Raw genomic sequence first — 12793 nt, 5'->3', positions numbered from 1 at the left:
TTGGGCTGTGCTCTAGACCCAACAGATACTGTGCACTGGGGTATATAAGGCTGCTGGCTGGTTTAAACTCAGGGGCAGATTGGTAATGAAATCCGGCCCGGGAGAAATCCTAGAATGAGGGGGGGGGAGCTGACGGGGCCTTTTGATTGGTGCTGACGGGTTGCCAGGGGGGGGGGGGGGTGCTGACAGGTTCCCGGGGGGGGGGGGGGTGTTATCAGGTGCTGGGGGGTGCTAACAGGGGTTGCCAGGGGTGTGTGTGTGTGTGCCAACGGGTAGAAGCCGTTCACTTACAGGCTGCCTCTCTTCAGTGGCAGCAGGGGTCCAGGGTGTACAGTCTGGCTCTGATAGCAGGAGCCGGGTGGAGACAGTGCTGGGCACCACTACTCTAGGCTGCAAGACTGAACACACGTGGAGCAGCGCAAAGGACAATGGGAGGAAGAGGAGCTTGGGCAGTAGATCTCCTCTAGGACCACCGGCCGCCGCCATCTTTATCACTGGCAGCCTTCCCAGTCATCCCACGACCCGGCAACCCAGCCAGGGGAGACAGTGGCGGCCCAGTCAGGGGGGAAATCGGCCAAATCCAGACCGGCCCACCGGGAAATGGCCCTGTTTCCCGGTGGCCACATCCGCCGCTACCTCTGCACCTGAATGCTCTGTCCAGCAAATAAATTCTTGAAAATGTGCACAAAAACATCATTTCTAATTACCATCAACAGCAGCAACGATAGATGTTATATAACATATATTTATGTTTATCTTAATCCCCCACCCCCTGCAGTTACCCATTTATCAAGTTTATACTGCCTTTACTCTGTGTATTGACAGTGTAATATTCTCCCGTGCAGTTTGCGGGCAGTAATGACAAGTGGGAGGGGGCCTCCCTGTCAAAAGTGCCCCTGGCCCCCTGAAGGCTTAATCCGGCCTTGGGCCAGAGAACTGGTAAATATTCCTCTTAACGAGGTTCATCATAATTTTCAGATTTGTAGCCGTGAACTATTGTGTTTTGCCCAAATATACCCACTTATTTTTTTACCTAAAGTACAACACAGGCAATACCGCTGGGGTGATCCCAAAATGACCCTGGTGCTCAATGCCAGTATGATGGAAATAGATAGCTCAGGGGTGGACAAACCTGTCCTCAAGAGCTACCAACATGTCATGTTTTTCAGGCAACCTGTGGATCTATAGTAGGAATGAATGCAGCATGTTTGAAAATGTGACAGTTAGTACTGACTACAGCTGTGCAACATCTAGGTGATTTGGAAAATGTGGACTTTTGGTAGATCTCGAGGACCGTTTTGACCACCCCTGGATAAGCTCATTATCAGAGACATGCTGGAGGATCACCACAAATAGCCACCATCAGCCAGAATATACTCTCACATTCCAATGCTGGAATAGATCCGACTGGCTACAACACTGGTAGACCAATCTTGTCTATGTAATGTAATGAAATTGGACTCATTAATCCTGGGACAAGCTGCAACAACAAATAATAAACTACACAACTACACAGGGGCATAAGAAAATAGCACCTAATTCACACTACATAAGCAACAGTAACATTTGTTTTTAGTACAGGAATTGTATCTGGATTATAATTAATATAATTTAATGTACCATATATTTTGCAGTACTGTATGTACAATGTTTCCTGACCCATACACAAAAACAAAATAGGTGTTTTGTTTCCAGATGTATGAATGATTACAGTGTGGCCGCAGAAATCAGAAACTGGAAAATCCCATAAGGGCGTGGAGACGAGGCAACAAATACTAACACTTTTCTAGTCTTTTAAAAAAAAAAAAAAAAAAATTTAAAAGGGAAGCCCGTTTCAATGCAGAAATCCAAGGTTAGACCATTTTATTTTTCAAAATCTCTGTTATTATGAGTAACCACAGCAAAAATAATTCTGTTGATATTATTAACAACGTTTTTCATCTGTCACACAGCACTTTTCCCAGATGAAAACATATCATATGACTGTCACAAAGGTAAAACGTGAAATGAACAGAACAACTCTTGTGAGGGATCACCAAAGCCACTCTTGCAGGCACAAAGGGTAAAAAGATCAAAGGCCATGCAGGACACAGCGGCAAATGCCTGAGAGACATGCGCTTCCTATCATCCAGGATAGTAACAAAAAACTTGCAGGGGTTAAGGCTTTGAGTTTAAGGCCACATGCACAATGGAGACACAGTTATCATTAAGACGCATTTCTTACTCAAATTAAATTCAAGTAAGCAGCTGTGATAACACAAACCATCATGCTAAGGAAAAGATGTACTTAGCCTTAAAAAGTGGTAAAGTGGAGAGTAATAAAGTACCAGCCAGTCCGCTAATTACTGCCATGCTACAGGCTGTGTTTCAAAAATGATAGCTAGGAGCTGTTTGGTTGGTAGTTTATCACTTTCCACTTTATCACTTTTCAATGCTTAGTACTTCTGGTCCTAAGTGAGTCTGTATATAATTGGGTGTTTACTTGTGTTTAACTTGATTTGCACTTTTTAATGATTTATGCTAAATTTCAGTGCATCTAATGCAAACGCGAAAACTTACAATTATCTTAATGGAAGAGCAATGCAATTGCAATGTGATGCGCTAAAGCCTTGATCAGAGAAAATACATACAAGAATGCAATGAGGCACTTTACTTGCCTTTTAACATTGCATTGTAGATGCCTGTGTGTATATGGCCTTACAACTGCATGTTTTAAAACATCCATTGCTAGTTACCACACCATGGGACAGAATACATGCTACAAATAGACAAAAAAAGCAGAGAGTTGGTATGCAAACAATATGTAATAAAAATATAAAGAAGAAAAAACAAAGCAAAAAAAGGTCAAAAGGTCCCAAAGCAAGTACAGTTCTACCTACCCGTACTGATCAGGCTGATGCATCATTGGAACCTGAGTGTTGCCATAGTTGGGATGCTGTGAGGAAAACATGGGGCGTCCGCCAGCCCCAGACTGGCTGGGATAAGCAGGCGACCTAATGTATGGTGGCCTAAAGCAGGACAAAAGAACAGGCTTCTTTTTATATATACTATAATGAAATGAGCCAAATTTTCACCATTGAAAAAATACCCAAAATACCCAAGATTCTTCAGGTAAAAGTTTAAAATAAAATAAGTGTCTTCATGCGGTGAGCTAAAAAACCTCACTAAGGAAATGTCAAAATTTGGTAGAACCTGATGTAACAGAGGTAGAAATTACAATGATAATGTGCAGATCATTTTAAATCTACCTGATTTTACATGACAAACCCCAAGTTTACCCCTAATAGACAAGGGAAGAAACCAAAATGGCTACATAGAGAGGCATAGTTTCTCTCCCAACTCTCCATACAGAAAAGAGCATAGAAACTCTATGCCCTGTTTAGAAGAGCTCTATGAGTAGAATCTACAGAAGCATTCTATGCATGGCTTTTTCAGCTGTTTAGGGATTCCGCATAGGCTGCTCTGGTTTGTGAAAAATATAAACAAATAGCAACATCAATCTAATTTCAGTAATACCTCACTGGTAAGCTACTTTCATACTTGGGGTCGGATTCAATTAGGTCAATACTTACCAAGGGAGAAAATGGGCTTGTAAGCTTTGGACTTTATGGGGGTTATTCATATTCATTTGCATCCCCTCTGTGAACCGATGGTGAGCGTCTGTGCATGCGCAAGCGCGTTTCTGCACATCTGCAGATGCATGGTGCATGCAACCATGGATAACAGTCTGTTTGCTGGGTGCACACACCCAGGACAGCGGTCGGGGGCGAAGAGGGGCATCAGGCAGCCCCATTAGCATATACGAATGGCCAGCGTTTCATGGGTATTCCCATGGAAGCGCTGGGCGTTGTCATGCTAATGAGGCTGTGACGCAGGTGCAGGGGGCAGGCAGCTTACATCACCTGATGTCTGCTGCCCGCCCATTTCCATCCCATCGTGCACGCATATGTAAGTGACTTGAAAGTCACTTTTATATGCGTGCACCTTCCACATCTTTCGATGGTAGGTGACCATCGAAAGATGTGGGTGTTCCCCGCAGCATGCAAATGGATGTTTATGTTAAACATCCATTCGCAGCCTGTGTGTGGGGTCACACGCTGCAAGGGTGGGCAGGTGGCCCAGCATTCGCCAGGCGGGGTTTGGTGGGCTTGCAAGGCTGCGAATTCGCAGTCTTGCGAATCAACCAGAATAAACCCCAATGTCCGGAGCTATTCAATTACAAGCCCCTTTTCCTTACACAGCATATCTTATTCTAACATGTATTAACCAAAAGATTCTTGTTTAAGTGCACACTGCTATGGAATAATGCATTCACAGCAGCCATGTTAATGGTAGAAAGCCCAACTTACAGTATCACAGATTTATTTTCAACCCTCAACATAGGTTAAATAGAAATCAGCATTAATTGCAGTCTGCAGGCTTGTTGCGGCCTTCAATTGAATAACCACAGCCACTGCTTTCAGTCTAATTGTAGTTTCACAGCCAATTAAATGTGGCCCTTGGTACAGTATATGAGCATTTAAATGTTTTGTTATTGGTAAAGTTTTGTGTTCTAAATCATAAAAATGAGCATAGGAATGGAAGGAGAAAATGGTGCACTTTCAAATACACGTAAAAAAAAATAATGAAATATAGGAAATCTGGGACTAGTTTAATGTATGTGAAATAAATAAAAATCAAGCACTAACAACCAATCTAACAATTAAATATAGGTTTCCAACAGTTACACCAGTTATTGTATGATTTGTATGTCCCACATGAGCCATTAAATATGGATAAACCCTCTGCAGTAAAGACCTAATGAAAATTATTTGCAATAGCTTAAACAAGTGTTTATGACAAAGTATTTTAGCAGGTTTTGCTAAAACTAATTTGAAAAAGAATTATCAAAGCACAAATATGAACCTCCTCTTTTTCTTCTGCAGACAAGCATTTCTCTTTAACTTTTTATTGTACAGTTTTACACACACACACACACACACACACACACACACACACACACACACACACACACACACACCTGGAGTAGTTAATGTGGCATCATTAACAATACCAATTTTTAAATAACCTTGTGGTACTGTAGCTGTAAAGAAAACAAAGCTTATTTTCAGTACTGTATGTGGGAGACATGACATGCCTAATTTATCTACAGGAAAGGGGTCATACCTTCTATCTGCAAATTATTACTGTGCTGATTTCTGGGCGAGCTCAGAATTAATACCAAAATTACTTTGGTTAGTAACGATGGACTACAAGGAACATTTTGGTATCAGTAAAACTCTTCTGTTAAATGTTTTAACAGGGAAGTAGAAAATAATGATTGAATATACAATATTGATTTTACTTGAGTGAATCCACAATAAAAAAAAAAACAACCAAAATAAAACCACTTATGTTTCTGAAATTTTGATAATGTAGCACACTCTGGACAACTCTTGCATTTCTTACAAATTATATTTTATTGGTCCCCTTAATCAATGCATTTTGGCTAATCAAGAAATTGAACTTTTCAAACCTGAATTTTTCACGTCCTTCTCAACTAGAAATGGATCAACTGTACAGCACAATTCAATATGATGGTGCTATATAAATACCTAACCCTCCAAATGCCAACATCTCTATGAGAGATGCACAAAATATCAGCTACAATGACAACATCTCTGTGAGAGATATGCGAAATGTTGACTAAAAATACCAGCGTCGCTCACATTTGTTATATAAATTCAAACAAAAAAAAATGCTGTGTAAATAAAGATTATATTTCCTGTATAAGGAATATTACAGGTCATTATGAGGAATAAAAATGTTTGCTTGCCAATTTTCACACCAATTTTGACAAATTCACTTGGCACTCAAAAGGTTAAATAATAATAATCTAGGCTAGACAAAAAAAAATCTAACAATTGCCTTTGGTCTTATTTTACATTACAACACATCGCAAACAAGCTGCAGTAAAAAAAAAATCCCTGTTTTTCTAATTTGTTACACATCCGTTTTCAGTGGGAGCAATTTTCAATAAGTTGAGCATTGGTGGAGAAAATGGAATAGTTGATGAGTTATTGAGATCTGCATTCTAGCAGGGTGGCTGCCACCAATAATCCTGATAATAGATACACGAGAAATGCAAGTATGCACATCAGTGCTGATCGCATCTGGTAAACTGTATTTTATATAAAAGAAAATTGGTGGACTTCACTTAAAATTTTGAATCTGTATTTTTATGACTGAATTGTGTAGCTCAAAGGCTTGCATTTATTCTTGATTAACCCTTTGAATGACAAGTGAATTTGCCAAAATAGGTGTGAAAATTGGCAAGCAAACATTTGTATTCATCATAATGACCTGTAATGTTGTTTACCTTATATAGGAAAGCTATAACATTTATTATTTTAATTTATATAACAAATGTGAGCGACGATTGCATTTTTAGTGGATATTTTGCACATCTCACACAGAGATGTTAACACTCAAAGGGTTAATAATACCCACATTAGTGTGAAAAAAATGCTAAACACACAAATCCTATTTAATTAATGGCCATTATGTATTAGGGTGAGGAGACTTAGAAATTGTTTTGGACAATATTTTTTTCTATATCTAATCGGTAAACCTGCTGAAGAACAGAAAGGAAATTACTGTGTACATGTAAAACATGCTAAGCAAATCCATCAACCAAACATACCTGTTCTGAGCAGAGTTAGCTGCTGCCTGCATCACTGCAGCTGCTGCCTCCTGTGCCTTACGGTTCACAGTAGGCATGGGTGGTCCCATCCCCGGACCTCCCTGTTGAGACATGCCATGAGAATTAGGGGTCATATTGGCCATGTTTCCAGGATATGGTCTGTTTTGCACCGTGCTGCCTGGCATTCGTCCCATGTTCATGGAGCCGCTTGGTCCATGTCCGTGTATTTGGTTGTTGGCATTCATGTTCATGCCAGGCCCTGGACCACTGTAGCTCGTGTTTGGGACTCCAGTATATGATGGCGGTCTTGAGTAATTACCTTAAATAATACAAATGAGAATGTTTTTATATTATTACATAACATATAACAGTAGCATTTTGGCATTTGTACAGTATTTTTAGTTGCTGTAGCTTTGAGGATCTAAATCCATTTGCCAGTAAAATTATGGTATTTATGTGGAATGGTGTATGCTACAGACATGTCTTCATACACTGTTACCCAAGTCATGACAAATAGCCATTCTCAGGGTCCCAGGTCCCAGGGGACATGCAGAGGTATAATAGAACCCATATCAAAATCTTGAAAGGATCCCCCCTGCCGTTGTCAGTACAATTCTAACGAGATAGAGACAAAGAGGGTGTCAGGGGAAGAGAGCGAAAAACAGAGAGGAGCAAGAGAGACGTAGTTTCATGGAAAAAGAGTAAATGAGAGGATGAGAAATTAGTGCGAATGAGAGGGTGTCAGAAAAAGAGAGAGGGGGAAGAGCAAGAGAAAGAGAAGAAAGTTAGTGAGATAGTGTCAGTTACAGAAAGAGTATCAGGTAGTGAGAGGGGGTAGAGAAAGAAGAGGGACAGTGTTAGGGAGATAATGTGACAGAGAGAGAGAGGGAGAGACAGTGTTGGTAGAGAGATGGGGAGAAAGTGTGTTAGGGAATGGGAGAAAAAGTGTCAGGAAAAATGAGAAGGAGAAACAATGTCAGAGAAGGAGAGGGGGGGAAGTGTGTCATGGAGAGAGAAAGGGGAGGGGAAGTGTGTCAGGGAGGGTGAGAAGGGAAGATAAAGTGTGTCAGGGAAAGAGAGAGGAGCACTTTGTGTACAGATTCAGAGATTCAGTCATACACAGATACAGTGCATCTGGAAACACAGTTCTTCACTTTTTCCACATTTTGTTATGTTACAGCCTTATTCCAAAAAAGGGAATAAAAAATAAAATGTCCCTCAAAATTCTACACAAAATACCCTATAATGTCAACTTGATAAATGTTTTTGGGAGATTTTTGAAAATTTATTAAAAATAAAATAAAAATAAAAAATCACATAAGTATTCAAAGCCTTTGCCACGAAACTCAAAATTGAGCTTAGATGTATCCTGTTACCACTGGTCATTCTTGATATGTTGCTACAGCTTAATTGGAGTCCACATGTTGTAAATTCAGTTGACTGGACATGATTTGGAAAGGCACACAACAATTTATATAAGGTCCCACATTTGGCAGTTCATGTCAGAGCACAAAGCAAACATGAAGTCAAAGGAATCGTTTGTAGACCACCAAGACAGGAGTATCTCGAGGCACAAATCTGGGAAGGGTACAGAAAAAAATGTTTGCTGCTTTGAAGATCCCAATGAGCACAGTGGCTTCCATCATCCGTAAATGGAAGAAGTTCAGAACCACTAGCACTCTTCGTAGAGCTGGCTGTCTAAACTGAGCGATCAGGGGAGATGGCACCTAGTCAGGGTTTTGACCAAGAACCCAATGGTCACTCTGAGAGCTACAGCATTCCTCTGTGGAGAGAGGAGAACCTTCCAGAAGGATAACCATCTTTGCAGCAACCCACCATTCAAGCCTGATGGAAGCCACTCCTTTGTAAAAAGCACATGGCAGTCCGCCTGGATTTTGCCAAAATGCACCTGAAGGACTCTCAGACTATGAAAAACTAAACACTTTAACCCCAGTTTTAACCACAATTTTTAAACTTTCTTGCACTTTCTTTAAATAAATCTGTAAATAAAGGTTACATTTTAATATATGACATAATCAACTGAACAAGTTACACTATATAATTTCCAGAGTGCACCCTAAAAATCTCTGCCAATTTCTTTTGTCTTCTACTAATAGCACTCAGGCCTATATCATCCCTACAGTGAAGCATGGTGGTGGCAGAATCATGCTGCTCCAGAGCACTCTTGACCTCAGATTGGGGTGATGGTTAGTCTTTTCAGCAGGACAACAACCCCTAAACACAAAGCCAAGATTTCAAAGAGTTGCTTTAGGACAACTCTGTGAATGTCCTTGAGTGGCCCAGCCAGAGCCCAGACTTGAATCCAATTGAAGCATTGTGAATACTTTGTGGATGCACTGTATTTATACAAGTGGAATCGTATTACAACTAATGCTGCTTTCACATTGCCTAAACGTTTGAGACCCGGTATTTTGAAACTGTATTTAAAACAATATATTACTATTTTAAACCCCTTTCACACTGCACATAAATACCGGGTCTCAAGCAGGTTTGCAGTGTGAAAACAGGACAGACAGTAGCTATACGACAGCGTAGTGCATAAAGTATGTAACGAGCCACTCATTACATATGCACAAATATAATGCATGCAGTGCATATGAATGAACCACTCATTACATATGCGCATATGTAATGAGAGGCTCATTACATATGAACTGCGCTCTCATAGCTGAGTCCTATATACCGTTCAGAGCCGTTCACACTGTATAAAAAACGGCTCTGAACCATGTAGGACTCTGCTTTTTGACCTTTGCAAATACCGGTTATTTGTAACTGGTAAATGCCGACTGGTGCTTTCACACTGCAGCTCTAACCGTTTTAAAAGGCCAAAAAAATATACCAGTTAAGAGCTGCAGTGTGAAATGGGTATAAGGTGCATTTTCAGAAAATAATAAGACACCTCAAGCTACATTAGAGTAGCTTATGTGGCCTGCTGTACCAAGAGGGGCTTTTTGATGCAACTGCAGCAATTATGTATGAGGACACATCTGTATTACCTACTATCACTTGCTATAGATAAAAGTTGTTATCAGAGTACTGTGGTTTGCTCCAGGAAGCGTGTGTCCCAGGAAACTAAACAAAATACTTTAAAAATGGTGGATTATAACCTTCCTGATTTCAGCCAGGTGATAAGAGTCATTAGCTTTCTTACTGTATTAATTTACTAAGGATACATACATTAATTTACTAGGATACATACAGATGACCGGGGGATGGGAGGCCAGTGGTTAAAATACCAAGGGGGGCAACCAAACAGAGGCCAAATAAGTATACTATAACCTCCCTCTCCACAGGATCACACTAGCCCTCCCTGCTAGTGCCTAATATTACCCTAACACTTCGACTACACCACCTAAACCTAACCATTTGGCTCTGCAGCCTATCCCTAATTCCGCTGCGAGGGCCTAAACCTAACACTCACCCACCCCCCAATGTAATGCTGACCGGCACTGCATACTTAAAAATGGGATTGGAATGTCAATATAAAGGAGGCTGTCACTGCTGGTTTTCTGGCCACTATTCGGTATGTTGGCATCTGTCTGTAGAATTAACACTTACACAATCAAAACAAATATGGACTAATTTAGTATTATAAAATGATTGTGTTTGTAAAATTCAAACGTTTTTTAAATAAAAGTTAAGTACATCAGATCTACAAATAAATATGGTTATCTCATGTAATTGGAAAAATAATATTAAAAAAGAAAATTAAAATAGTTATACACATGAAAATATCCTGTATTGATGTTAACTGTTTAAGCACTGGTTTGTTCCAGCAATCCAATGGAATATGCAGACATTTTAGACACACATTACCATCTGTTATGTTGGGATGATGGCTCATTCATTGTTCCGACACAGCATGGTGCTTTCAAAAATAATGTCTTGTAGTTATGCAAACAAATTGTCCTGCGTGAAAATAATGGATTGTAATGGCAATGCTCTATTGTTCTGGCAAAAACATGCTCACATGTGTAGCAAGCCAGAGTACAGTATCATTCCTATTACACTGCCTAAACGATCAATCTTTATAGATAAAACAAGCAGTAATACTAGCCTGGAAACAACAGGCTTAAATTGATATGCCATTTAATCCCAGACATAACAGACTGAAATGAACTTGTACAGAAAATCAGAGTACCCCCATGAAAGAGACAAGGCATTTCAAAAGTTGTAATAAGGTTAAAACTTAAAATACCATTACAAAATGTGTCAACATAATAAATTAAAAAATATAGAATAAATAAAACACACTTAACAAAATGTTATTTATACAAAGTACTTTTACAAAAACAATTGCGCCACATCATAGCCACATACAAAATTGCTCACCGTTTTACCAGGCACCAGACATTCATCTTCTGCAAAGCTACTGTGTCAGTCACTTCATTGGTTACCTGTATTCTACCGTATTCAATACTAAATTATTTTACTCACACACAAAGCCATAAACCAAACTACACCAACATACATCTCTTCTCTTATCTCAAAATATCTTCCAACCCGACCTCTCTGTTTCTCACAAGATCTACGTCTCTCATCCACACTAATTACTCACTCACATTGCCGACTGCAGCACTTTTGTCAGGCTGCACCCACTCTGCAGAATACAACCCCATGCACAATAAGACTCTCCTCCAGTCTCCAAACCTACAAGCGTTCCCTGAAAACTCACCTCTTCAGACAAGCTTATTAAATTCTAGAACCAACCACTTAAGCATACAGTATACCTTTCCTATCCAATAACATCCCCACTGTACAGTCCATACATATCCCCCTTCTTATCCAAGTTTTCCATCCTCCTGACCCCTGGCTAAACTGCTGGGTCACCGTATTATTCAGCACTGTCTCCTCTTGTAAAATGCATCAATATATGCTGCACTATATTAGAAACTTACTAAAATAAATACTAGTTTTTCCTTCAAACAGAAACATCCATACCTTCCATCACCAAATCAATAAACATGTATTATAAGCAGGCCAAGATCTCTAAACTTACCTATGCTTCCTAAAGATATCCTATAGTTCAGTAAATTCTCAAACTGACAGATTCTGCAATGTATTTTAAAGGCATGATTCTTTTGTTTATGTACTTTTGTGTTTTCAGACACAGCCTTTTTATTTTAGAAAGCAAAGTGGTTTCAAAGCTAAGCATACATGTAAGTGGCTCTAAGAGGGAAAGGGGGTGTTGGGCACATCCCTCGGAAGCATGACAGTGTGATAGTGGAACCCCGTCAATCTAAAATTGCCATGATAGGTGTGCAGAATACCTTGCATAATCACCCAATAATTAAAGCATTTCAATTTATTTTGTGTCAGAAACTACTAAACATAAGTTTCCAAAAAGATCAATACAACTGAAGAGATCGGACAAAGTTATATTAAAACAAGGAACTAAGCCTTCAAGAGATAGACAGTTTGGATATATGTATACAATGCTTCTACAAAGTAACGCACTATGTCCTTTTACAAAAGCAGATTTTTAGGCAGCCCTAGAAAAGCCAGAGGCGAAAAGTGGGTATTTTCATTTAATACAGCTGAAGCAGCATCTCCAGCCTGCAGCATGAACCCCCCGCCAGCATTTCTAGACATCAAATCACTTAATCACAGTACTCAAGCACTTTGGTGAAGAGGTTAAAACCGGGAATAATAAAATGCACAAAGCTTTTCGAGGAAAAAAAAAAAGACGCTTAAGGGCACAAGTTAACCTACATTCATTTTTGCGCAAGAAACTTACTACTGAACTTAGCTAGGCCTCTAAGGCAATATGCTAGCTATCAAATCAAAGCTGTCACTGATCTTTTTTATTTATTTTATTATTTTTAGAAGGGAAAAATGCACCTTGAGCTTTTTATAAACAGTATTACTTAAAATAAGCTTGTGTCAAAAATCTGGCTTGAAATATTATACGTTCTGTACAAATAATCATAGCCACTGCAAACAGAGTTTGCAAGAGACTGTGAAACATTAGATTAATAACTTTGCCATCCAGTTTGCAAGTCATGAGCCAAACTCTCATCCACTGTTTAGGAAAAGTGTTTTGCTTTCTTTCGCATAGGCTTTAGTTGCCAGATACTATACGATACAGCA

General features: G+C 39.6%; 1 protein-coding gene across 12 annotated transcripts in view; it reads right to left on the bottom strand.

The window, feature by feature from the left end:
• ARID1B (AT-rich interaction domain 1B) overlaps nucleotides 1-12793 on the bottom strand; it is a 434060-nt gene that overhangs the window by 86686 nt on the left and 334581 nt on the right. For 10 of the 12 annotated variants that reach the window (XM_083176326.1, XM_083176327.1, XM_083176328.1 and 7 more), the window contains 2 exons: nucleotides 6683-7001; nucleotides 2880-3008 (listed from right to left, as the gene is read on the bottom strand). In XM_083176326.1, the coding sequence (XP_083032452.1) occupies nucleotides 2880-3008; nucleotides 6683-7001 (448 nt within the window). The remainder of the gene's footprint in view (nucleotides 1-2879; nucleotides 3009-6682; nucleotides 7002-12793) is intronic. The other 2 variants (XM_083176330.1, XM_083176334.1) reach the window with 1 other exon arrangement.

The sequence above is a fragment of the Crinia signifera genome, chromosome 3 (assembly GCF_055691185.1).
Source record: "Crinia signifera chromosome 3, ASM5569118v1, whole genome shotgun sequence".
NCBI classification, from domain to species: Eukaryota; Metazoa; Chordata; class Amphibia; order Anura; family Myobatrachidae; genus Crinia; species Crinia signifera.
Note: the sequence above shows the minus strand (reverse complement) of the source record. Positions and strands in the feature narration are given on the sequence as shown.